This window comes from Aspergillus piperis (genome assembly GCF_003184755.1).
Source record: "Aspergillus piperis CBS 112811 unplaced genomic scaffold BO85scaffold_22, whole genome shotgun sequence".
Classification (NCBI taxonomy): Eukaryota; Fungi; Ascomycota; class Eurotiomycetes; order Eurotiales; family Aspergillaceae; genus Aspergillus; species Aspergillus piperis.
In genome coordinates, this window is record NW_020291612.1 from 307,701 (window position 1) to 332,925 (window position 25,225).

At 51.4% G+C, this 25,225-nt stretch overlaps 13 protein-coding genes across 13 annotated transcripts; 4 read left to right on the forward strand and 9 right to left on the reverse strand.

Moving 5' to 3' along the window:
- Positions 1-508: 508 nt before the first annotated feature.
- On the reverse strand, positions 509-2,817 carry BO85DRAFT_151126 (purine and uridine phosphorylase). The gene is made up of 3 exons (XM_025654145.1): positions 1,597-2,817; positions 722-1,538; positions 509-653 (listed from the first exon to the last, which is right to left on the reverse strand). The coding sequence occupies exons 1-3, from the start codon at positions 2,627-2,629 to the stop codon at positions 635-637; spliced, it is 1,869 nt and encodes a 622-aa protein (XP_025511658.1). The 5' UTR covers positions 2,630-2,817; the 3' UTR covers positions 509-634.
- Positions 2,818-3,341: 524 nt separating this feature from the next.
- BO85DRAFT_471728 (putative proline racemase) lies at positions 3,342-4,547 on the reverse strand (the record flags this gene model as incomplete). Its single annotated transcript, XM_025662497.1, has 1 exon — positions 3,342-4,547. One exon carries the CDS (start codon positions 4,545-4,547, stop codon positions 3,342-3,344), a length of 1,206 nt encoding a protein of 401 aa, XP_025511659.1.
- A 72-nt stretch (positions 4,548-4,619) lies between these two features.
- On the reverse strand, positions 4,620-5,783 carry BO85DRAFT_151176 (putative haloalkanoic acid dehalogenase). The gene has a single exon (XM_025654146.1). The coding sequence runs from the start codon at positions 5,567-5,569 to the stop codon at positions 4,856-4,858; it is 714 nt and encodes a 237-aa protein (XP_025511660.1). The 5' UTR covers positions 5,570-5,783; the 3' UTR covers positions 4,620-4,855.
- Positions 5,784-5,997: 214 nt separating this feature from the next.
- BO85DRAFT_491862 (DUF521 domain protein) lies at positions 5,998-7,767 on the reverse strand (the record flags this gene model as incomplete). The annotated part of the gene is made up of 1 exon (XM_025663742.1): positions 5,998-7,767. The coding sequence occupies one exon, from the start codon at positions 7,765-7,767 to the stop codon at positions 5,998-6,000; it is 1,770 nt and encodes a 589-aa protein (XP_025511661.1).
- A 567-nt stretch (positions 7,768-8,334) lies between these two features.
- BO85DRAFT_480929 (flavoprotein NADH-dependent oxidoreductase) lies at positions 8,335-10,014 on the forward strand (the record flags this gene model as incomplete). Its single annotated transcript, XM_025663036.1, has 7 exons — positions 8,335-8,667; positions 8,747-8,978; positions 9,045-9,074; positions 9,129-9,160; positions 9,196-9,605; positions 9,662-9,831; positions 9,984-10,014. Exons 1-7 carry the CDS (start codon positions 8,352-8,354, stop codon positions 10,012-10,014), a joined length of 1,221 nt encoding a protein of 406 aa, XP_025511662.1. The 5' UTR covers positions 8,335-8,351.
- Positions 10,015-10,487: 473 nt separating this feature from the next.
- On the forward strand, positions 10,488-11,494 carry BO85DRAFT_452926 (GPI anchored serine-threonine rich family protein). The gene has a single exon (XM_025660943.1). The coding sequence runs from the start codon at positions 10,569-10,571 to the stop codon at positions 11,343-11,345; it is 777 nt and encodes a 258-aa protein (XP_025511663.1). The 5' UTR covers positions 10,488-10,568; the 3' UTR covers positions 11,346-11,494.
- A 179-nt stretch (positions 11,495-11,673) lies between these two features.
- BO85DRAFT_491866 (NAD(P)-dependent alcohol dehydrogenase) lies at positions 11,674-12,933 on the reverse strand (the record flags this gene model as incomplete). Its single annotated transcript, XM_025663743.1, has 4 exons — positions 11,674-12,622; positions 12,677-12,684; positions 12,756-12,878; positions 12,928-12,933. The coding sequence occupies 4 exons, from the start codon at positions 12,931-12,933 to the stop codon at positions 11,674-11,676; spliced, it is 1,086 nt and encodes a 361-aa protein (XP_025511664.1).
- Positions 12,934-13,163: 230 nt separating this feature from the next.
- On the reverse strand, positions 13,164-15,205 carry BO85DRAFT_523401 (putative MFS transporter; the record flags this gene model as incomplete). Its single annotated transcript, XM_025665345.1, has 6 exons — positions 13,164-13,785; positions 13,840-13,894; positions 13,947-14,019; positions 14,074-14,266; positions 14,318-14,907; positions 14,964-15,205. The coding sequence occupies 6 exons, from the start codon at positions 15,203-15,205 to the stop codon at positions 13,610-13,612; spliced, it is 1,329 nt and encodes a 442-aa protein (XP_025511665.1). The 3' UTR covers positions 13,164-13,609.
- A 422-nt stretch (positions 15,206-15,627) lies between these two features.
- Positions 15,628-17,650, reverse strand: BO85DRAFT_452930 (alpha/beta hydrolase). Its single transcript, XM_025660944.1, has 3 exons — positions 17,442-17,650; positions 16,942-17,352; positions 15,628-16,889 (listed from the first exon to the last, which is right to left on the reverse strand). Exons 2-3 carry the CDS (start codon positions 17,161-17,163, stop codon positions 15,993-15,995), a joined length of 1,119 nt encoding a protein of 372 aa, XP_025511666.1. The 5' UTR covers positions 17,164-17,352; positions 17,442-17,650; the 3' UTR covers positions 15,628-15,992.
- Positions 17,651-18,462: 812 nt separating this feature from the next.
- BO85DRAFT_452932 (PIG-L family deacetylase) lies at positions 18,463-19,774 on the forward strand. The gene is made up of 4 exons (XM_025660945.1): positions 18,463-18,937; positions 18,995-19,185; positions 19,241-19,308; positions 19,361-19,774. The coding sequence occupies exons 1-4, from the start codon at positions 18,640-18,642 to the stop codon at positions 19,686-19,688; spliced, it is 885 nt and encodes a 294-aa protein (XP_025511667.1). The 5' UTR covers positions 18,463-18,639; the 3' UTR covers positions 19,689-19,774.
- Positions 19,675-20,896, reverse strand: BO85DRAFT_452933 (glycosyltransferase family 32 protein). The gene is made up of 2 exons (XM_025660946.1): positions 20,180-20,896; positions 19,675-20,124 (listed from the first exon to the last, which is right to left on the reverse strand). The coding sequence occupies exons 1-2, from the start codon at positions 20,878-20,880 to the stop codon at positions 19,800-19,802; spliced, it is 1,026 nt and encodes a 341-aa protein (XP_025511668.1). The 5' UTR covers positions 20,881-20,896; the 3' UTR covers positions 19,675-19,799.
- A 1,048-nt stretch (positions 20,897-21,944) lies between these two features.
- Positions 21,945-23,329, forward strand: och3 (glycosyltransferase family 32 protein; the record flags this gene model as incomplete). Its single annotated transcript, XM_025661870.1, has 4 exons — positions 21,945-22,116; positions 22,180-22,556; positions 22,617-23,089; positions 23,143-23,329. 4 exons carry the CDS (start codon positions 21,945-21,947, stop codon positions 23,327-23,329), a joined length of 1,209 nt encoding a protein of 402 aa, XP_025511669.1.
- BO85DRAFT_151409 (glycosyltransferase family 69 protein) lies at positions 23,222-25,157 on the reverse strand. The gene has a single exon (XM_025654147.1). The coding sequence runs from the start codon at positions 24,958-24,960 to the stop codon at positions 23,422-23,424; it is 1,539 nt and encodes a 512-aa protein (XP_025511670.1). The 5' UTR covers positions 24,961-25,157; the 3' UTR covers positions 23,222-23,421.
- Between the last annotated feature and the right edge of the window lie 68 nt (positions 25,158-25,225).

The window sequence follows — 25,225 nt, forward strand, 5'->3', positions numbered from 1 at the left end:
CAGTGAGTTGGAAATTCTTTGCGAGCGAAAAGGCCTTGCACATAGGCATTAAGCCTGGGTGTATCTTCAAGCAGGGCTACTATCAGACTTATTCCCGTTTGTTGTGTCCGAACATGATGACCCCAGTTCCTCGCTGCATAGGAGAAAAGGGGGTATGTGTCTAATCGCGCTTCAAAATCCATGTCTGTGGAACAGGGGCCTGCTTTGAAGGGGTCGAAAGAGAGGTATGTGACACAAGCTGTTGCAATGCCATGATGTGCGTTTGAGAACCACCTGGTCCACGTTCGTTGGAAGAATTCTTGCGCTGTATAATGTACCAATCGAATGACATCACTCTCTTCGTCAACTGTGACCAAGCCTGCACAGACAGAGATGATGTCATCCAGAAACGGAATGTTGTCTCTGTCGAATTCTGACTCCGCTTCTACAGCAAGTGCATGTTGAAGCTCCAATGTACTGAGCGGCCTCGTTGCACTGTTGATCCACGATAGAGCATCGTGTGCAAGCTTCCGGGAATCCCTGTCCTGCCCTTCAATTCGCTGCATCACATCTTCGTATGCATCATTGTATGCTTCAGACCCCTTTGCAAGGCCCCTCAGAGCCTCTTTTACTCTTTTCGTAGTTTTTTTCGATTTCACCGCGTCGAAGTGAAGCTGTGCTAGCAGAAACCTCGATAAATGTTAGGTTGTTCAGTCCTACTCAGAGAGGGGAAGTTACTGACATTCCATCGACAGCTTTCGTGATTTCAGTTTGAATCTCTTCACTGTGGGAGGCCAACAGCCTCGATTCACATTGCAATATCCTACTTCTTAAATATTCCCGAACATCTTGATCATGAGCACGGATTTCCAGTGTCATGCAGTCATTGAATCTCTCAGTGATCTGTGGAATGAATCTTGAAGTGGCAAAAGTATTTCCACCGCAAGTTGCCTGGAAGTTCAGAATTTCCTTGATAAGCCTCGTTCGACAGTCATTAGATGTCTGACATTCATCGAGCGCATCAATTATAATAAAGACTCTCGAGTACATAGCACCCACAGATCGGAGTGTCGTTGAAATTTCGTCCAGTTCTGGTCGGGTCCGTCTATGTCTATGCCGGTCATAGAGGCTGCGCACAATGCCTGGGAGGGAAGGCCGACATTGACTTAATTGCTTTAGGAGACTTGTTATTAAGGCTTCCGCACTTTGCTCGTTTTGCCGGCGGAAGTCACAGTAAACATACGCAATTCCAACGGATTTGTCATGTAGGAATCGGGCAGTAATGTCATCAATGACCGTTGCCGTCAATATTGTTTTTCCTGCGCCGGGAATACCGGGACAGAATAATGTCTGCTTGTTTGAGCTTATCCATGCCTGGTATATTGCAGAGTCTAAGAACCACTGCGCAGTCCCTGACTGTCGTCTCTTTAAGATGTCACTGTGTTGAGGACCGTAGTCGATCGGTGTAAGCCATTCAAGGATATCAAGTTCTCCTTTTCTGTCGAAGTTCGACTTCATTGTTTCAACGTTAGTCTCGGTTCTCGATACACACTTCAAGACTATGGGGCGAATTAGAAAACAGCTTTGAACGTGACATGTGGTCTTGGGATAACTAACCGTCGCCAAGCATGTCTTTCACTGGGCGCTCCCCATCAACATCACTTGGCTGGACATACTCCAGAAGCTCCTTTGCATACGCCGCTGCAACAGCTGCAGCATACTCTTGCCAAGATTTAGTCTTTTTTGAGTCCGCATAATCACAAATGCCCCGGATCACAACACAAGGAAAGTTGTTCATCAACCCAGCTGCTTCCATTTCAATACACAACACATTCCTGCCGAGGCTCTTGTTTAGATTATCACGGAAATGAGCGTCCTTGATAACCTGGTTACCGGACGCTATTAAACCGTAGTGCACATGTCCTTCTCCGTGTTGGCTTTCTCTAGCACAATTGTCAGAACCAGACAAAGGATCCACAAGAGAATCACATCTGGTATACTTTGGCATCAATCTAGGCCATTTCTGCTCCATATCATCCAAATACTGACGTATCTTGGGTCCGCCCATCTCATGCATCGTTTCTAGCTTCGTCAATGCCGTCAGCAGTGCCGTCGGGGGGTTATTTAGTACGCCGGTTCTTTTGAAGCCACCCTCTGCTTCTGCCTTGCCCAAATCCCACTGGACCACCCCTGAACACTGATCAACGGGCGTACCGACCACGACGTCCCCGAGTCTGACCTTTGGTGGAATGCCACCGCCGATACCAACCAGAAGGCCAACCTTAATGGATGGGAAAGTGCCTACCATTCGAGTTGCAACCGCTGATGCTGAATTCGTGCCGTACTGGCCTTTCGGTAAGCAGGCTATAACGATGTTGTGCCTCCCGATGCACCCCAGGGTGTAAGTATTAGGGTCGCTTGGTGGTTTTGGTAGTTGTGGATGGATTTTATCTAGCATTGCTGTCGCAGCCGTCTGCTCCTTTGGCAGCGCACATACCCACCCGACTGTGTAACTGTTGTGTTCTAGTTTTATTGCACGAGGATTGTCGGTGACACTGGAGGCCATTGCCTTGTTGGTAGCAAGTTTGTTGTCACTGCTAAAGCCATCCTGCCTCGACGACATATTGGGGTCGGTCTGTGGGTTTTCCATAACAAAGGACGATTCGTGGCTTCGAGCGTATTCTGAACCTGGAACCGGCGAGCTGATGTGGCATTCAGGGTGACGTCGCGACGCTTCGATGCTTAAATATAAGAAAACAGGATACAGCGTACAGTGATGAATGGCGGACTTCTCGAAAGGTAAATGGTATGGACGACGAGACCTGGGGTAAGGTAAAGGGAAAGCAACTGATTCTTGTTGCGGTGAGGTAGGGTGGGAGGAAGCCGCGGGGGCGCAGCTCAGCCGCACTGACAAGGCTGGGGGGAAAACTCCCACAGCCTTACATTGGCAATTTTCTAAATTAAATCACTTGGTTTGCAATAAGATCTCCCTCCTGCTATTTAGACAGGTGGTCTAATACGACGAGGTGTTTGCCAATTCGACCCGAGCTAATGACACGTTCATGAATGGCAGATGAGAAACAGTCTTGATACGCCCTGACGGTCAAGGGTTTGGTGATCCTGGTCCCGTCCACAAGACAGAGCAATGCCGCCAGGGTACTTTAAAATGAGCTTACTCTAAGCTGTCGACGGAAGGGTTTTTTCCCCTAGAGTTTCGCTCAATGTTTAAAATAGTTTCTGACTCTTGTTGAATGCCAATTCCCAGGAAACCTGACATCTATGTGTATAGGGGATATTCAGCTGACATCCAGCTCATACTGGTTCATATTTATGTTACATTCCCCTCATATTCGCTTCAAAAGCTACACTGCCATATCACTCATTACAAACCCACTATGACTCGTAATATCTCCCTCTTCGACCATAAAATTCGACGTGCCCGTGTAGTATGCCCTCCCCTCCACGCGCACCACCACCGCATCCTTGGCCGGGGCATTTCCACCCTCCACCCGCAATCCCGTTTCTACAATCTCAGCCTCAAACGCACCCGTCTGAAAGCGATTGGAGACAATCGAATTGTAAGCCCACCGCTGACCAACCGATCTCTCTCCCTTCGCATGCGCTAGCGCCATGCGAGCCGTGACACATGAGCCTGTCGGTGACCGATCAATCTGATTTTCGGCGAAGAAGCACAGTCCGGTCTCGGCTCCAGCTACACTGTCTGGCCTGTGTCCGACATTCGTGTCCACCAGCATGATGGAGTATAGGTACGACAGTCTCTTGTCTTCAGGGTGCTGACAGGCGGACAGAATATCGGGATAGGTTTCAAGATACGCTTTTAGTCTTTTCATCACCTGTGATAGTGAATCAAGATCGACCTTTCTCAGTCCCGTGGATGCGTATCCCAGCTCGTGCATATTGATCAACGCGTAGAATGCCCCTCCATAGCTGACATCAAGGGTGATGCTCTCACGCCCTTCAAGCTCAGTCCATCGAATCTCAGGTGGAATGGAGATAGTAATATTGGTCGCAGCAGCATAACCTGGTGTGGACAGGAACGAGACCGCCCGCGACGGATCGGACTTGATCCCATCGGCCGTGTCCTTGATCGGGACGGTGATACGAACCAATCCGCATGGCGCATGCAAGTTAACAACTGTTTGCGACGCAGCGTCTACTACCAACTCATTTCGCTTCGGAAAAACAGCCACATCATGCGTATCGACAAGAAATCGGCCCAGTGCGATGGTTGCGTGGCCACACATGGTGGAGAAGCCACCGTTGTGGGTGAAGAGAACACCGATGTGAGCTTCACCGGATTCGACCAGTTCAGTGGTTGGTCGGAGAATGGCACCGTACATGTCGTAGTGGCCACGAGGCTCGATCATAATTCGCTTGCGGAGGTGGTCATATTGATCCCGGGCTTGGTCGCGCTGGGAGAGCAGTGTCCCGCTGAGGGGAGGAAACCCCGCGTAGACGATACGGGTGGGCTCTCCGGTTGTGTGCATGTCAATGCATTTGATGACTTCGCCGCTAGGGGCGGACTCTAGAGTGTGGGCTAAATCCATAGTGGGAGTGCTGGAGTTTAGTGTAAGGCCAACTTGTGAGGAATAGGGCCACTGAAACTGGAGGGATACATGGGCAATAAGTAATGAATGGCTTCGGCTGGCATCCCGAGACTGGCGTGGGGTGGGGATGCGGCCCGGTTCACAGGCGCCGCTTAGCCGGTTCTCAGGCTTTGCTGGTACAAAACACGCTTTGTGCATGCTGTCTTGCTCAGAGTCTATGGACATGATGCTCATTGGTTTATCCTATTTCGTTCTATTATATAGTCCACGAAAGATCCCGGAACATCGAACATGGCGAACTCGCTAGTCTACAGTCCCTTCTCAACCGCATCAGCCATCTCCCCCAAGGTATCAAACCGCCAGTCATAGACGGTCTCCAACAGATTCCCCATTGTTGCCCCTGGCCGCTCAATCCACGCGGACTTCAACCCCATCTTGCGTGCCGGGTGGTGGTCATGGAACTGGCTCTGCGCCGTCTGCAGTACCTGCGCCGGCTCAATGTCGAACTGCTCCTTGACTGCCTTGAGCAGGTACTCGAAATTCCGAAGATCTGGCTTGTAAGAGCCCACATCTTGTGCAGTGATGATGAGATCAAAGGGAAATCCCTGCAAGCTGCCAGCATTGGTTTTGGCAAAGGAAGCGCGATCGACGTTGGACAGCACCACCAGCTTGTACCTCTGGGCCAGTCGCTTTAACGCGTCGACGGTGTCCGGGAAGGCGGGCCAGTTGCCGATGGATTCTCCAAACTTGCGGCTTTCCTCTTCTGACGGCTGAGGCAGTCCGAGGCGCTCGGTCCACTGAGGATGGATGGTGGCGAGGAGTTGCGAGTACGGCATGTCGGGCGTCTGTGCTTGTTGCGCGCGCTCCAAGTCATGGTAGACAGTGAGGAGGTGTTCGCGGGTGAAGTGGGCGTTGGCTTTGTCGAGGCTGGGCTGGAAGGCGGCCAAGATGCCACCTTCCCAGTCGACTAGAGTGCCATAGACATCGAAGCTGAGGAGACGGTAGTTGGAGAGTTGCGACATGTTTGAAAACTCGAATATTGATGGTGAAAGACGAATGATGCGACTTAAGACGGAGCGTTGGTGGAACTACTAATTTATACTTCTGAAGAAAGAAACCAGGCGGGGTTGGAACGGGTGAGGATTTCCTTTCCAGCCGGTCACCTTATCAGCCAAAAGGTCGGGGACCCTTTCCGGCAACAGGATCCGCTCCGGTCGGAGCCATGGCATAGTCTGAGGAAATACCTTCGAGAGACTTTTGGCTCTTTTTTTATTGCACCACCAGAAAGTGGAAGAATTCCATGCAATCCACTCCGGGTACCTTCACCCGAGTGGGTCAGGTGGCTGTCGCCGACCGAAGGATTGATGCCTCAGGCATCACACACGAAGCCAGGGTTCAGACGTTGAGGGATGCGTTGTGCATGGTCAGCATGCCAGCAAGATCTAAGGAATCACATCTTCCTCTTCATCCAGAACGGGTAATGGTCAACTGGACGCCCCTGGCAGGCAGTCTCGACGCACCGGGCTAAGCTGCCCAGGTAGAATTTCCGCCCCGTGAGTCCAGGGCCATAATGGGCGTATTTTCCGGAGTTAGTCATGACGGCGTGGGAAGATTGTGGGATGAAGGGTTCTGTAATCATGCACCAACAGGTATCAGTGATAAATTGGACACCAAACCTCTCCAGCTCCTGGACAAGCCCGGCTTGATCAGCCAAGCCGTATGTCGCCCGACTACAGGTTACCATCACCGCCACCCCCTCGCATTTCGTACGCCCCTTGCATAGGGTAGCTAATCGTCGAATTTCTCTCAGTGAGAAATGTGGGTTACCAAGAGAAATGAGATCCACTGTTTGGGCGTCTGATGCAGTGTTCAGTGTATCCCAACAGGGTGTCAGCTCCTCCACCTTCACATCCAGACAAGGTGGGTGGGTTTCGGGTCGGATAGTGGCTTCTATGGTCCTCGCCTCTGGTGTAATACCAACCATGTGGAACATCGGGGCACTTGAGACAGTCGCAAATGCGGCCCCAAACGCCTTGAGGTCATCCCAATTCGGGGCCAGGGATTCAAGGCCCACGATCACCGGGATCTGATTGGTTGCCAGGGTCCCTACGTGATACCCAAGCACAGGATAAAAGGAGTCATCGACATGCAATCCCTCGGTGTCTAGTAACCGAATAATCAGTGTAGCTTGGCGGTTGGTATCAATATGTGGTCCCCCTTTGGGGGCGCGGCCAGTGAGAGCAATGGCGATATCGAGAAAGTCGGGATACTTCATGGTACGCGCCCCAAGCACACTGTTGGCATACACCACAGCATTGGATTCTGCCCAAGCAATTTGATCTCCGAGTTTAGGGGCGCTATCCAGCTGGTAGGGACTGCATGTAAAAGTTGGCCGCGCACCCATGTCAATATACGCTTTGGCCAACCGGTCGGCCGCTTCCCCAAACGCCACATCTACGCCTTGAGCGCGCCATCGCTTCTGGTCGACAGAGATAGAGTTCAGGGTGGTTGGAACAAGGACCTGACCTCCCAGATCGCGCAGTTTCTCTGCAAACATTAGCGATCCAGGTCCGGTATAAATACAGCCATCGACGTGAACCTGGGTGACCGGGATCAATTCGCGAGCCTCTAGTAACTCGGACATTCGCAGAACGATCCGCATGGCCACGCGAGCAGCTTCTCCATATTCGCCCTGAATCAATGCTCTATCCACCTCGGACAGTTGCACCTTTGTGGTCAGCGCCAATGGTGTTTTGGAGTGACAGTCAGGCAGTTCATGCAATGTCCCGGATAACTCCTTGTCGAAGATGTAACCATCACCGACCGTGATGTAAGTATCATGCAGTTCCAGCACCCGTTGAAAGTCGTCTGCATTCAGTGTTATCACTGGAATTGCCCTGCCGAACATCTCCTCCGCGACCATTACCCCCAAGGTGAGGATATCCTCACGGCGCTCAAAGAGTATTGCCTTAGGTCCGCGGTTGTTAAGTAGGAGTTCAAGCATCACCCCGCTGCCCGAGCAGGACCCACGACCACCTGGGATGGCGAGGATGCTACCTTCCAGAGAGTGGCCATTCAAGGGGTGGTGTTGGTCAATCACCCGGCCTGTTTGGGGGTCGACGCCACCCCAGAAACTCAACTCCACGTGGCTGGCAATCAGCCTTCCAGAAGCCGTTCCTTTCACGTGGGGAACTCCATGGCAGAGGGGCGGGGGGGACATGCTTGTAAGAAGAACTGTCATTTTAAGATCGCACCGGGAAAGCCATTCTTTTGGTAGGACGATGTTCTTTGAGTAACAAGAAGGCTCATGCCATGATGAGGATGGTCAAAGCTGGGGGGAATCTTTGGTTCGGTGATTCGGCAAAGGAGGCCGCGATAGCAGCCTCAGGCCGTCGATAACCAGTTACCGGCTCGGGAAAGTCATCCGAGGACTATCATCTAGACACTCTCATGTTCCACAGTGCAATGTCCACCATGATGACATTTATGTGAAATATAGAAAGAGTAGTAATGAATCAGTACAGGCGAGTTATTGAAATGATGTCATTCATTTTCTATATCGTCTCGGCTGATAGCCATGATGACATACGCGAGAGTAAGCCTGCAAGATGCGGACTGAATTCATTTTCGTCAATCATCGCCTTCCAAACAAGCAGATTTTACCTAAAAAACAGAGTGGCGTGACCTCATTCTGGACAGAATGCGGATATAAATCAGCATGTCCATCTAGCGTCTTTTTAAGGTTACTCTTCTCACCAAGCTAGCCTTTCCTGCAGTCATTCGCTAATCGTCAAGAGCATTACAATGGCGGAGCTTCTCGAGTCAGTCATCCTCGGGGATGGGATTCAATTGCGCAATCGTATTTGCATGGGGTCCATGATGCGAAATCGATGCACCGATGGAAATAAGCCGACCCATGCGAACATCAAACATCACACCGACCGAGCGCGGGACGGCGCCGGGCTTATCGTCGCAGAGGGCACCTTTATCAGCCTGAACGGTGCCGAATGGCCCCACGCGCCTGTAATGTACAACCAAGACCATTCAGATGCTTGGGCCGAGGTGACAAGCGAGGTGCACAAGGTTGGGGGAAAGATTCTCTTCCAGCCATGGCATCCAGGTGAGTCCTGCCAATTGATGTTTTCGTTGTCCTGGTAAGAGAGTGAGGTTCCTGACTGTAGATTATATATGACATATAGGACGCATTCAGAATGATAATATGCCGATGTTGAAAGAATCAGGATATTCAGTATATGCACCATCCAAGGTACCTGCCAAGGGCGGAAAATATCGTACATTGGAGGAACTTCCGGGCCACACCGACAACATCACCGAAATTGATGACCCGAGAGTCATTGTCGGACAATATCGGCACTCTGTCAGCTTGGCCAAGTCTGCTAGATTTGATGGAATTGAGCTACTAGCACACGGGTAAGGACGCAAGAAAGACGACCCTTCGTGGATACGGCCATCGTAACTGACACTGCGGCTGACTAGCGGGTATCTTATACACAACTTCCTGTGCTCGTAAGCGATATCCCTCCACATAATGCATGCTTCACGAGCTTAACTGTTATCTAGACACTCGAATACACGCAGTGACCAATACGGTGGTTCTGTCGAGAATCGCTGCCGTTTCCGCTCGAAGTCCTCGATGCCATTATTGAGGTCTGGGGATCTCGAGCAGTCGGGATCAAGATCTGCCCTACAGATGACTATAATGACACCATGATCTCATACGAAGAAATGAAAGAGACTTACACATACTTCATCAAGGAGCTAATGTGTCGTGATCTCGCGTTTATCAACTTATCGCGTCGAGGTTGTGATGTGGGGCGCGAAACCGATGACTATTTCAGGTCCCGACCCAGGCCTCAAGGGAAAGAATTGCCTCCAAAGTACGAGCCTCTGACGGACTTTGGCACTCTCATCAAGTATCCTAAAAGTCGCGCTATGCTCATGGTGAACCGCGAGTATACGGTAGAGGAAGCAAGAGATCTATTACAAAGAGGGAAGATCAACCTCGTGACATTTGCACGGCCATTTATCTACAATCCGGTGGGTTGACAATAGCGTTCGTGAGCTTTGGTCCTAGCTGACATGGAGAAATCCAGGACCTCATAAGCCGGATTAAGAAAGGTGTTCCTCTTGCCTCGAACACTCGCGGTGGTAAAGTGAAATATGGACCGTTCGAGGATCGAACCAGAATTACAATAATTGGCCGCCATTTGGAAGGGAGGGTGAGGCTATCGCCGGTTAGACAGCCTGCTCCCAGTTCACGGAGGTGCGTCGGAGAACGGTGATTGAGGTTATCGCATGTTACAACTTACATAACAGCCAAGGAGAAAAAAGAGAATGGTCTAAAATACAAATACCAACACCTTGTCGATAGACGCCATTAACTTGCATAATCAGTACTATATATTTCTCAAGCAGTTATCTCATTAGCAGTGATAACAATATATGAACATATATTAAATCGGCGATAGCATGAGAGATTGTGGAAGGATGCGCCACCAGTATGAGATGAGGACTCGAAGAACATGATTTTCTCAGATCACATGCGAACAATCCCAGATAGGGTTCTGTCTAACTTCCAAAATGAAGCCGAGCAAGTAATAGTGTAGATGGATGCCTGTTTGGAACGGTTTGATTTTCCAGTCGGCGGGCCCGAGCACGCCGCTCCACTCGGATGTCTCAAACAGAGCCAATGGCCGATGGCATCCTTCCTTAGTGGCTCGATAGTTGGGAACGCGTGGCTTGATTTTAAATTTAGCATAATCTTGAAAGTGACACGAGTACAGCCTCCAATTTCCGGAGAAAAGCACAAGCGGAGGCTGCTTATATCTTCGCATCTGCCCAGTATCCTGCCATGGGGGTCAACGGTTTTTCCCCTTGCATCGCGCCCTTCTGACCCCTTTAGTCACTCGTTTGGTCGCCTATCGCATTCACTTATTCATTTGATATTCAATTCTTGTTCTCACTCACTTCTTCAATTGAGCCAAATTCTACTCCGCGACCATGCGTTTCGTCATTCCCTTCCTCACCCTCAGCTCCCTGGCTGCGGCCATCAGCATCACCGAGCCGGCCCTCAACTCAACCTACGCCGCCGGTTCCACCATCACCGTCAACTGGACCACCGTTGACACCGATCCCACCACCTTCAGCCTCTATCTCTGGAATTTCGTCTACTGGCCACCCTCCTATGTTCCCCTGGCAATTGACATTCCGACCTCCGACCTGTCATACCCCGTGCAAATCCCCTGCGACACCGATCCCGAGTGGGGCTACCAGATCAGCGGGATCAACGGCACCAACGTCTATATCATCTACGCCCAGTCCGAGAAATTCTTCGTCTCCGACGCGGCCAACGCGACCGACTGTGTTGATACGAGTATTACCGCACCCGGAGCATCTGCTACGTCTACCTGCCCTGCAGCATCTACCGTTTATGTCACGGTGAGCCCTACCGCGTCCAGCACTGCTTTGTTCCACCACAGTCATCATCATGATCATCATCTGCTTCATCACCACTCCTCTCATCTCCCGGCTCCTTCATCCACTCCTGCTCCTGCCTCCTCCAGATCTGTCAAGCCAGGAATCGTGCCTAAGACTATTGGTTGGTGCTCAGACTATTCCCATCCTGTGACCTTGAACAAGGTTCCCACGCCGACGGCAGCATTGTATGAAACGGAGACGGCGTCCCAGGCCAGCACTCAGGATGTCAGCTTCGTGACGGCCACGACTACCATGAGCGTTGTCGGCAGTGCCGAAAGCGACGGATGTCCGTTCTCCTGAGGGGTGATCCATTGAATGCCTACCTGCTCCTTGTGTGACCAACCTGTGATGTGAACCTCCTACAATGTAAGATTATATACAGAGACATAGTGCAACTAATTGACAGCCTGTGTACATGACACATTCCATATATACCGGCTTATATACTACTTCTAGAGAGAGTATTTTGTAAATTCTGGTAATTATTATGATTTCTGAAGGTCGTGCGCATCTCAGCGGCCAAAATCCCCCCAGATTTGTCCCGTGGTGGTATAGGAATCCCCTTCCACACTAAACCACACTGACTGCCAACCAACAAACCCGACGTATGCTATGTTGTATCTATGGATTAATCCTGCACACCCGCAATCATGACCTTGAACACATCCGACCGTCCTGCCTTGACCAACTCAAACGCCTCCTCGGCCTTCTCGAACGGGAACCGGTTCGTGATCAACCGCTTCACATCAATCTTGCCCTTGGCGATCAGATCAATAGCCGCCGGGTAGCATCCGGTCAGATAACGGATCGATCCCTTGATGGTCAACCCACGCGTGCACACCGCCGTAATGGAGAACGTGATGTTCTCCTTGCCCATACCGGCCTGCACGAACGTAGCTCCCCGGCGGGCGGCATAGATACCCAACTGGACACACGGCTCAGCACCAGAGCACTCCAGCACCACATCGGCGCCTTCTCCCAGTCCCAGCTCTTCCTTCAGCTGTATGGCCACCCGCTCCGCGTGCACCATGGGGTCCGTGCCTGGCTCGGCCCGCGAGGGAATGAACGTGTGATCGACGCCGTACGACTTGGCGACTTCCAGTCGGGATGGAACCACATCCACTCCGATGACGGTCTTTGCTCCAGCGGCCTTGGCCACGGCCTGGCAGAGTACGCCGATCGGACCACAGCCCAGAACCAAGACGGTCTGATGGGCTTGCATGTTAGCTGTCTTGGTGATGGCCACAGCGACCGATACAGGCTCAACCATGGCTGCTTCCTCGAGAGTCATGTGGTCTGGCACCTTGTAGCAATAGTCGGCGGCGTTGACGTAGTATTTGGCCAGTGTGCCATCCCAAGGCGGGGTCGCCGCGAAGATGGTGTCGCCGCAGAGGTTATACGACCCACTGCGGCAGTAGTCGCAACGACGACAGGGTACGCCGGGTTCCATGGCGACGCGATCGCCCGGCCTGAGGTGTCGGACTTTGTCACCGACTTCGACAACTACGCCGGAGGATTCGTGGCCGAGGACCATGGGTCCGGTGAGGATGAAATCGCCGATGCGACCGCGTTGCCAGCTGAACTTATGTCAAAGACTTTGTCCATGATAGGATACTTCAGAGGACCCATACTAGTGAACCTGGGCGATACGTTAACCTGGAACTATATAGACCACTTATTGTGAGGATAAAGGAGGGAAGAAAGTCATACATCACTTCCACAAATACCTGTCTGTGCCACATGGACAATCACATCGTGAGGGTCTTTGAGGATGGGTTTGGGCCGGTCTTCAATGACGACGTCTTTGATATCGCGCAGGACAAATGAGGGGTTCTGCCCCGCGCATTAGTTTGGCATATTGTGACAGCAGAGATAGACTCACCTCCATTGGTGCTGATGGATCAGTTTCGATGATTTTGTAGTGATATTCTTACTTCCTTAAGGTACCGCGAGGCTTGATGCTTTGTCTTCCAAACCAGCCGTTGATCTGGTGGGAGAGCACCATCTTCTACCCCTCTTCTCGTCATGTGCAAAGATCGTTTAGGAGGAGATGTACTGAAACGGGTATGTTTGCCGGGGATTGTTCGCGTGCAGGCCCCTTGTAGATCACTCCTGCTTACGACGACCCTCTCTATATCCTTAGCCCTGTAGCTATTTCCCATCCTTATACCTACGGAATATCTGCGACTACCCTGCGTTTTCAGCTTTAGCCTTTCGAGTACGCACGCATGCTTTGCAAATTGCAACTGAATACGATCATACGACAGTACCCCTTTCGACTGGTTCGTAAGGGGAAATCCCCGACTTATACTGTATCTAATCACCTGGATTTCCCAAACAGGCGATCGCCTAACCTTCCCAATCAAGCAGCTCTGCCGGTTCCTACTCGTTTTCTCTTTAGTGGGGTGACAGCATAGTCTGTTTGACATGTCATTTCTCATCCAATATCCAATCATCAATGTCGTCGCGTCCTATCCAAACAACCCGAAGATCACATAAAGCGTAGAAAGCAACTGATAGACGTCAATTGTAGCCAGGAACCACAGTTACTTGTTGGTTGTAGATCAATCTGCACGCAGTCTCGGCGCCTTAGTGGGCACCAGCAGCCAGCTGATACCCGTAGCGCACAGTAGAGCCAATAACATGGGCTGCAGGGCCTTAACGCCGGTGTGGGAAGAGATGATGCCCGTCAATACGGGGAAGAGCGATCCTCCGATCTGCCCCAGCACGAAGACGAATGCTGGGTACATAGAGTTAACACGTTGCTTGTTGGCTTACTAGGGAATCCACGTACCAATCCCGGAGGAACGAATGTTAGCCGGAAAGATTTTAGATGCGACCGATATTCCCTGCGTGCGATGTTAGACGGGGAATGTGATGGTAGAATGTAATAGAACTCACTGTTGCGAAGAAGGGCCCCGAGAAGAAGCCCAACAAGCAAATAGCCATGGCCTCAACGCCTATGTTGGGCACCCTATAGTGCGTGTCAGGTAATGAAGATGTGGAGAGCAACACTGGGCGAACTAACAGCCAGAACACCAGCTCTAACCCAGCACACAGGGCAGCGTATATAAATATCATGCGACGCTCTCCTAGACGATAAGTAGGTTCGGCTAGAACTAGTCGACCAAGAAAAGCTCCGCCATAGAACCCCGTCGGGATATAACCCATCTGGTGCACATCACCATGCCGAACGCGAACAAGGTACTCGACAATCCATCCTAACCACTGTGAGTCTCTTTTTTACTTTAACCGAATATGGGTTCACTTACCACCGGCCGTGATGGCCGCTCCCAGGAAAAAGAAAAAATAGAGACTTGTCAACCAGACAGCTGGTACACGAAGTGTATCCTTGATCTCCCTTACGGCACGGGTACCGCGACTGTTCTGACCCGAAGCCCGCGGGTCGTCGCTTTGAACGGCTTCTGAGGAATGATGGACGGACATGCTATCGCGGAAGGCTACCAATACCAGGATCAGGTTGATTAACCCCAAACCAAGTGGAAAGACATAGAATAAATTCCACTGTGACTGCCTATTAGCAGACGCCACAGCGGTAGCCACCAATGGTCCGACGAGACACCCAGCCATGTACATGGCATGGATAAAGCCGAGCCATCGGTGGGCGGCCTTGACCGCAGCGACATATGTATTGGCATGGGTGTCATTGAATGCTTGTCCTAGACTAGCTAGGAAGAAAGTTATAGCATACAATGGGAACGGCGGAAGCCAGGCACGCAGGATATGAGCTAGCACCTGAAGCGCAGCCCCCAGAGCGAGCATAGAACCTAATCCAAGGTATTGGCAGGCGGTGCTATTGGTTAGGGCGGCCACCAACCAGCCCACGAGAGTTGTAACATAACTAGCATAACTATCATTAACCGTAGGTGGGTGAGTTTATGCTTCGGGCGGACCTACACGATAATTACCAGACCGGTACTAACGTGATACGTCTCAAGCACGTAGGGAAGCAAGGAGCCTAAACTGCCGTCGTTGACACCAGCGACGAAAAAGGAGAAGCCCGATGCGATGAGCTTTAGGTAAGGGACTTTAGCCTCGGTAACGGAAGAATCATTGTGTGGTGCTTCTGGCACCATCGAGATCGGCCGCTCTCCTGGCTCGGTGAGCGAGATGGATTCACACGCAGTGGTGGATGCCATTGAGAACCATTGAAATGTGATGCTATATGGAAGAATATTGGGTCTTCCTCCGACTTATACCGTTGGACTTCAGTTTCTTTGTTGTGCGAACCCCAATGTCCAAATAGGGGAGAGGCTGTTACTCCGTTTCTCCGCTTCGCGGGGAGGTGGGGAGTGGGGAATTCTGCCCAAAAAGGCAGTACTGGCAGCCGTCCTCCCCGGTGCCCTTAGCCGGGGTTGCCTGGGGAGAACATTTCCCACGGTCGCGTTTCGGCACCATGACTTATGGCTGGGAGATATGTTGCTGTGAGTCTATATACAAATTGTATTAATTGATAGAACTCAATGGGACGCAATTGTGCTGGCAAATTAGCGCTCTGGACGTATTAGCAGAGGAAGCATCATACTCTACTATCGCTGCATACTGCCAAGGAATAACGAAGTACGGCACTCATCTCAGTTTATATTCTGTAGGATCATTAGCCTGACTCCAGTTTGTTGACAGGTCGATTCCCTCTCTATCGCCTACAGCTTGCTTACGTGGCCGTTGACGTTAGAAGAGGCCCATGCGTCGCACTGTTTTTATGCCCCAGGTACCAATTCTCTGGGAACGTCACCGGCAATGGATTTAGGCGCACCGATGCCAATAATGGCTCAGAGAATTATTGTAAGACAATCGCTGAGTTTCATAGCCATAACATGAACAGCTCAGTCTGAACAAGACGAGCGCACTCTACCTGGAGATCTCAAGGTTACTCTGAGACGCGCCTCCCTTCAAGCAAGCCCTATTCTTCTCGCTAAGATCACATCAAAGCTCAGCTTTGCCATCCATGTCATCCGACTGTCCAATCCGGCGATGAATAACCGCCGCAACCTCATCACTGTTCTTCTCTAGGAATACCATATGGCCATTACCATGGATGTCAATATCTGACAACTGCAAGTGTTCAGCCTGTACGCCGGCCTGTTGCAAGAATTCTACCGTGCACCAGTCATACTGCGCATGGTATGATGCTTCCGTCGTCACTAGGAGCACGGGAACATCCCTCAGATTTGCCAGTTGCCGCGCAGGGGGATCATCCGCCTGAATGATGCAGTCTGCTAGGATTGACGAGTTGGACGGCAAGATGGTGGTGGAGAAATCTGTGCTCGGGTCCGACACAGGCGGCGAGTACGCAATAGGAATGTCCGTCAGCCCGTATGCTCGAGCAGAACTATTTCCAAACATTGCGTTGCTGAACGGTGGACCACCAGGCTCGATGGAGACAATCGAGTGAACCAGATCGGACCGTTGGTCAGCCAGTAGCCATGCCATGATTCCGCCTTGCGAATGAGCTATCAGAATAACTGGCCGGCCAATCTGATCCAGCAGAGCGGCGCCCGCGTCGCGCATGGCTGTTTGCTGCAGCACATTATCACTGACAAATGGCACAGCACCGGCGTAGTAGGAGTCAAAGATGGGATCATGCATGACCCCAGTCCCAGGCCACTGGGTGTGCAGGGAAGCTTGTGGCCATAGCCCATACCGTTCAGGCGCGGTGAAGTATCGTTGCAGGTGTTCGGCCGAGTACGTCTCCAGTCGACCGTTGAAGATTTGCCAGGGACTGCGGCCGCGGAACGGCTGATCGAACAGGTAGCATTCGTAGCCCTTGTCAAGGAAATACGATGCCCATCCTGGCTGGCCGTCTGGCTTGTTCAACCAGTTCTGTCCATGTCTTGTTAGTGCTATTCCACCAACTGAGTCTAGGCTGTCCTACTGTGGCTGTCTGAGCCTGGCCATGGACAAACACAATCGGATATGGCTGAGTCACTTGTACGGGCGTCAATTTCTCGACATAGATCTGGTTAGTGTATACATGCTCGCCATTCTCAGTGACCGAGTAGTTTCCCCCAACGTAAAAATAAGTTCGTTGGTGGTTGCTATCGCCACTGGCGGGAGAGAACAGAGCCAGGAGGTATAGACTGAGCCGAGTGAGCATCGTGCGATACAGAAGTTCAACTGGTAGGGAGAGAGTTGGATTCATGAGTGAAGATGACAATGTGTTGAGAAAAGCTCGGGATTGCCGTGGCAACCTTCCTGCATGTCATCTGCACCTGCTCCGGACGCATCGCATGTGTGGCGCCAGAAGGGTTGCACGTCGCTCAGAATAAAAACTCTCGACAACCAACTGTTGTCCTGTCAGTTCATGGCTTATAAGTATCCCCGAGAAGAGGAGGCATTTTCAATGGGCCGTGGGATACACGGGGAGTTACTTGCCTGGGACATGTGCCGGCAGATTCATCAGTCCATATTGCCCTAGAGCTCCCGATATTATATATCATGATACATACATATATGCAATTCATGAATGGGCAAGTCTTTCCTCGTTATAAGTACACGACCATCTTCTCCATACTCATGGGGCTTGATTTTCCTGACCTAGCACTGAAAGAGACAGTATCGTGTGCGTCAGCTCAATGATGAAATTGCAGTCATCAGAACGCGAGCTACTCGGAGTTGCATGACCGGTTGCAGATGGGCGAAAGAACCTCCCACTTGTTGGCAGGTTATTGGTGTAACCAACGAGGAGGACCCCAGCTAGATACCCTGTGGCTGCGCTAAGCAAACCCTACTTCATATGGTGAGACCGTAGCAAGAAGTTACCATTAGCACCGGGGGCCATTTTCAGCATACAGCTAAGCAAATACGATGTTCGCTTCCCTAGTGATCGATCGCTTCATTGCCTAGACCTTTGATGACGGCTGGGGCCGATCGCTAGGCGCGTCGATCTGGATGACGGAGGTCTGACAGGACCCCTATTATAACGGGCTCGTCAAGATTGCTCATTTCCCCGGGGCAAGCCCGGAACCAATAGGCCTCTGACTTTGGCTCCAGTTCAGTTGGTCTTACATATGAACTACTAAACAAAGGTGGTGTTCTTTTCCCTCTTTCGTCAGTAAAGCTTGTCAGCCTTGTTTCACCCTTAGCCCCTTGGCCATAACGCTAGATCATCCTCGTGCTGCAGCCATTGGCCAGGTAAATCACTCGCTTTTGAAGGACACATCAAGCTTATTGAACCGAGCCAATGACGGAAGAAGCCTATATTGCTGCCTAGTATATTTGCGTATTGGAATTGAGGCTAATGGGCGAAGCTTCTGGTGCGTGTGTTGTGCGAGCTGCGGAAACCCCCGATCTTCGTCACACCCGGTTTTATTACTGACCATACGTAGAACTTGATGTATTTCAGAATCATATATTACCACAGATTACATACACGACATCGATGTTGTCCGCGGATCCCGACACTCCTCAGGCCTTCCAGAGACCGAGGGTTTTTCTTCCTCTCTATCCTGCTATCAGAATAATTCAGTGCAGGGAGATGCCACACACTGCATAGCCGTGTGGAGGACCCGATTACACCCAGCCAGGATATCATCTTGGCACTACTTCCGTACAAACAACAACGAGCCCATCGATGGCAACCCCAACCCGCCTGTTCAGGCGCCTACTTCGCCAAGTGCGGCGACATGACTGGAGATGTCTGATAGCATACTCGGCGCTGATCCTGCTGTCGGCCTCCATCTTCCTGTATCTTCTTCTCGCATACTACCTCGCGGGAGATCCGCGTCTTGTTCCACACACCATCCAGCAAGCGCGGAACGTCCTTCTCGTCACGGCACATCCCGATGACGAGACTTTGTTCTTTAGCCCAACTATCCTTCACGGTCGCGAGAACCCGGATGTCACTCGTTCCTTGTTGGTGCTATCGACGGGTAAGTCATCACTCCACCAGAAATTTTCCGAGTAGTATATCTTCTAATGAGGTGCAGGCGACTATCATGGCCAAGGAGATATCCGCAAGGCGGAAATTGAACGTAGTTGTACCGCACTCGGCATCTCATCTGCTCGCTGCGTTGTTCTGGAGCACGGTGCCTTGCAGGATAATCCAAAGAAGTGGTGGCGCCAGGATGTCATTCAGGACATAGTCGCCCATTACGTTCACATGTGGAAAGTGGATCTGGTACGTTTCCCTTCAACCCTTCAAAACTAGTGGCCAGGTATTAAGGCTACAGAAGATTTTCACCTTCGATAACGGTGGAGTCTCCGGCCATATCAACCATAGGGCCGTAAGTGCCGGTGTTCGGTAAGTGAATGGCACCCATACTATTCGAAGCAATGAGGCTAACAGGGAGCAGAAAATACGCAGAGGATTTTCCGCATGCCCCGCCAGTCTATGCCCTACAGAGTACATTCCTCCTGCGCAAGTACTCGTCGCTCGTTGATCTGATCTTGACCTCTGTGCCATTCGCCTGGCGCATCGGGGCAGCGGTCCTGACAGCCGCACCGCCACCCACAGGACACGACATATACGGAAACAGAGCGCTGCTGGTAAGTCCGTGGCAGACCTACCTAACTGCGCGAACAGCATTCAGTCAACATGATAGTCAGTACTCATGGGACCGGGTGTTGTACTTGATAGTGAGCCGTTATATGTGGTTTAATAATTTGTATCGGATAGCCTAAGCTGTGATTATGTTCTATCAAATATTCTTTCATTAAGCAAAACTATTTGTCTCCAATATGATATCCAAACGTAAAACCGTGAGCAGAAATCTAGCTAGAAATTACAAGTATTCAATAATCATGTGCTTTCTGCAACAACTCTATCTCCTGTGACACTGCGTCTTTCTGGTGCCATGCCCGGCCCCGAGACACACATAGGCTCACAGCCCAGCATCCTCCTGCTAAGGCGACCAGGACCATTCCAAACGCCACCCGTTGATCCATATTCGCAAACGCCTTGATGAACCTTGCATCTTTCTCGTGCCAGGAGGAACTGCCCAGATGCCGAAAGAGCGGGGTATTGACCACACCGTTGAGCATATGCATTCGTGGGTTCTCGGGCGGACCAGTTAGGACGCGGAGGGTAGAGGTATCGCGCTGCATGGTGTAGATGGTTCTATAACTTGTTAGCTCCAATATCTGTTCACCTTAAGCGTCCGAGAGCGACATACGAGGCATAGTGGCATCCCGTGCTGAACATAACTGTGATGTAAGGCAATAACGACCATCTCCGATTGAAGGTTGGCAGGTTCCGCACCAGATCACCAACGTAGGTATTGTTCGGTGCCGCGAGCATCATGCCAATGGAGATACCAACGGGGTTGGCCGCCGGCGCGACGAACTCGAATCGACGCAGAGGTTCCAACGACCGTTTACATGCCAGATCATAATCCAACACGGCACCCCCATACTTGTGCAGAATCATGTATCGCAATGCATCCACGCGCTGGACAAGGTGCGGGTAACTTTCCCAGGTGAGGAGAAAGTGCGGATAGTGATTCTGCACGAAGCGGCTAGCGTTTTCGTCGGTCCATAGAAATGCCTCCCAGTCCGGATGTTGCTTGAGACACTCGTCTCGAGCAGCCTGCCATTCTGCCCGTGGGGTCTGTGTGCCCAATTGGACGTGGTGCAGCCTTGCGGGGACTGGAACAGGCAACCCAGTGTCGGCGACGGAGTATGTGCTGTTGTAGTCGGAAAAGGTCAAATCGAATCCATCATTCTGTTCAGTGATGATAGCATCGGCAGATGAGGCTTTCCACACAAAGGGTAATCGAAGCAGTAGGTAAAGATTGCAGACAAACGGGGCGAGCAGGGAGGTTAGAATGAATAGTAGGAGGGCTGCCAGCACGAGTCGGAGGCGCGCGGGAGCCATTGCGGCTGGCTGACAGTGCCTGGAAGGCTTTGGGGCTGAGACAAGGCATCGCAAGGAAGGAAAAGGTACATAATGGATATGGAGAGGCTATTTGAGGGATGTAATTGAATAGTGAAGGAGGCAGTGATGGACAGGTTTTGAGCCGCCAAAATGGCAAGCTCCGACTGGTAATACAGTTGTGATACGGGACACGCCAGTGGTATTTGTGTGTATCGCAGATGGGTTTCACCAGTAATCCTCCGGTTCCGTTTCTGCCTGGACAACTCGACTTTCCGAGCTTCTTTCCGAGGCCGGTGGGATGTTCCCCTGGGTTTGGACTGTGCTGACACGACCAGAGAGCAAGGGTGGAGACATGATCAGCAATTGGCAAGTCGCGACTGGTACTACGGACAGTCCCGCGTCTGGAGGATTGTAGTGTTTCCCTTTATAGGTAATGCTGTGCCAGCAAATTGGCCAGGGTACGCAGCCAATCACACCTATGCTCATCACAGAGAGACCACAGTGCGAACATGGCAGAAAGCTTTTTCTTTGTAATAACAACAAGTGAATCAGCCCCCACCAGAGATGCACTGCCATCTGGCCTAAAAAAGGGTCCACGAATCCAAGCAATACTAAGCTTCGACCCCACCGCGGCTAGGGCTGCGTAGGGCGCAGGCCCTGATGATGGCTCGAATTCTGTAAGCCATGCGAGCCATTCCAGCCCCCCATTGGCCAGGACGTGTGATTGACCTCGTATTATGACACCTACTAGTACTTCCTTGGATTAGTAGTCACTGTAGCCAGGGTCCAGCCAGGGCAAGGTTCTGAGCTTAGGGTTGGTGAATTTGAGGGGCCATTGCTAGGCAGCCGCATTACAAGTGACGGGACCCGCGGGAAGTTATACACTGGCCTGGCGTTGCAGTCAAGACTAGCCCCAACGCAGAAAAAGTCGAAGAACAAGGCATATCCATGGCTGCCTAGCCACCCCCCAATGAAAGATTATCATGGCCTTTGCTAACCTCTGCTGATGCCGGATAAATCGACTCCCCACCCGCCTTCCCTGGAGTATTATACTCATCACAACGATGGTCTGGCGCTACATTTTACGACGTCCCGTGCTGGGCGCACTTTGCTTCCTAGTGCTTTTCACCTGGTTACTTCAACAGCCTGATACCTCGGTTAAACAGATTTCTCTTCTTCAACACCGTTACCCATTGCTGTTTGAACGCGTTCATACGAACACTCGCAGTGGTGGAGGTAAGCAACATATGACTTCTGAGTAAGGCTTTGAACTTGTCGGCTAAGACAGGTCGTCTCCAGCGTGGTACATCCCACCGACCTGGACAAATGAGACGGAACAGCATCCCGAGAACATTGTCGACGCCGCGGAGCGAGTGTTGCGCTTGGCCCAGTCGACTGAACGACAGATCCCGCACTCCTCAATCCCCCTGATCGTCCACCAAACCTGGAAGAGCACGCGCGTTGACACCTGGCCACACGTGTTACAGCAGAGCACGGAGAAATGGTTGGGCGCGGTGGACGAGCAGATGGCTTATTTTTTGTGGGACGATGACGGAATACGACAGTTCATTCGGCGGTTCGAGCCAGAACGGGAGAAACAGTTCTATGCTTTACCCAGCCACGTGGAACGGTCGGATGTCTTCCGGATTCTCGTATGCAAGTGGATCGGAGGGGTTGTGAGTGGAATGCCCCTGTCATCTTATCATTACACAAGTAGGTAACTGACAAACACGTAGTACGCAGATATCGACACTGAGCCCCTACAATCGCCGACATATTGGATCGCCGAGACTGATATTTTGCCTTGGGAAGATCGCGAGACTGGGCGTGTGTATAATTCTACAGGTTCTGTCCATGCAATCGTTGGGTTAGAAGCAGACTGTCCGCCGAACAGTGATACCTACTGGCGCATGGGATACCTGCTGCCCGTGCAGCTGACGCAGTGGGCCTTTGCCTGGGCGCCAGGTCATCCAATCTTGCAGATCTTTCTCGACCGTCTTTTCATGGAACCTGCGCTTCAGCCACATTCGAGCGTTCTGAACGCGCTGGACCCCCTTGCCCTCACTGGACCTGTCGCATTTACTCATGCAGTGCAGAACTGGCTCGAAGCTGTGGTCGGCCTCCGATGGAACGCGTTGTCAGGCTTGCACGATGGAGGGGAAAGTAAATTAGTAGAGGATGTCTTGATTTTGCCCATCACTGGATTCAGGTATAGCCCGTCTACTTCACATGCATCTCTTGTCATACGCTAATTCTAAACAGTCCCGGTCGAGGGAAGTATGGAAACATGGGATCCAAGCCCATCTCGGACCCCTCTGCGCGCTTGTACCATCACGCCCAAGGATCTTGGAGAGAGTTCAACTTGCGAGTTGAGTATGGCAAGTTCTGTCGAACGGTGTTTGGCAGGTGTCGAACGTGGTCCAAAGTGCCCCAGGGTCTGTTACTCTAAGGGCTATCCGCTGAAGAAGAAGACGATACTCTTAGGGTGGCCTAGTCTCTGCAAGTCTATAGTATGCCCAAGGACATTTTATGAGCGCACAACTAAAGTGATGGGACCGGGATATCCTCCCAGCCATCCTGTCCAGGCTGCCGGTTCTCCACAATCACTGAAAGGCCCCGGTAACCTCCAAATCCATCTGCGCAGAATCCGTCATTCCCTGCGACACGGTCCACTTCACGGAACGCGCCCCCGCGTGCATCGGTCGCATCGGGCACCCAAACCGTATCCCTGACCAGCTGGCCGGGAATTTCGCTCCGACGAGGATTGTGTCGGGGCAAGCCAGCCAGATGGTTGGCAATATTGTGGACAAGTGGGTATAATTTCTCAAACCGCCGTGTGGCCCACAGCCAGGAGTGGCTGCGCTCGTCGTATGCTACCCGCACAAACGGGTTCATGTAAATACCCGTGTCTGCGGTCTCTGTATGGTCCAATGGTGGATCTTGAATATCGGCGTGAATAATACAGCATTCTGATCCATCATAGAACAAATCGGGATCGGCGCGAAAGCGAACCGGGTGGTCGCGTCGTTGAAAGTACTTTGCATCGAAGGCCACCATTCCGCCCCAGCAGCTGCGCACCCGAACAGCATCTTTGCCTTCCAGCACGTCTTTACGACTGGATCCCAACCCCGCTGAGGTGAACCAAGGAAAGAATTGGAGGCCAATTCCATAACCTTCCAGGTCTCTTGTGGCATACGTATCATAGAACTTGAACGCGTTGATAAAATCGACTGCGCATGCGGCCCGGTATTGGGCTACCCCGTTCTCATCGACATTAGTAGAGAATAGAAGATGAAGCACGTCAATTGGATCGAATATCACATCGTTCAGGTATAGTATCTTGTCAAAGACAATCCCTGGATGCTCATCTAGTGGCCATAGGGCACGATTCCGCATCTCTGCAAGGTAGTCTGTTCGCTTCACCCGTTCCCCTCCCCCGGGGATTGTTACTGTCGGGAATGCAGTCAAGTCCAGGTCCAGTTCAATTTGTATGGAAGTGTTGCACGGCAGTCGGTCCTCCAGATCTCGAAGGGCACTCTGACCTCTAATGCCACTGCCATTCTCATAGAGGCTGAGGAAGACGTTTTCTTCACCTAGCAGATTGATTAGGTGCAACAAATCATGTCCCCATCTCCCATTGGCTAGCTTACCATCCGGGTCGTAGAGGATGGCTGCAATGAAAACTGTCTCATTATGCGGGTTCCCTCGCCCTGTAATGCCGCTTCGAGAAGCCTGTTGGTGGAGGAGCTGGTAGTGCGGTGGTAGATACGTATACGAGGGCCACAGTATGCCCGTCAAAGCGACCAACAAGATCAAGAAGCCTATCACCAGCCGGACAAGGCCACCAAACCGACGGGGAATGATGCGACGATTCCCACAGTAAAGAGAACGCCTGGGGTAGAAAAGAATGGCCCCTAATGATAGTTTCCTAAAGAATGGAAGGCGTCTGCCGGTTGCTCTTCTGTGTGTGATCAAGTCTTCCTCCTCGAGGTCCGAAACGGAGAGCAGAGCAATCGAGTCAACTGAGAAGCGGGGACTCATTCTGGAGTACTCCAGGGGCCTTAGAGGGCTTCGAACCATGATCGCTGATCAATTAGAATGTTTCTTCTATACCGTCGTTCCCAAGATACATATCAAGTGCGATTGTGTTGGTGGCACTGGAGCGGTTTCAGAGGTGCAGTGAACATGGACGATTGTTAAATATATATATTTTTGTAACATTATCAGCCCATGCGGGAACTTGATACATGGTATGTATTACTTACGTTACATTACGCACAATATCTGTCAGCGTATCGGTAGAATTTGTTTTAGTAATGTATATAACACGTAACGGGGGGTATTG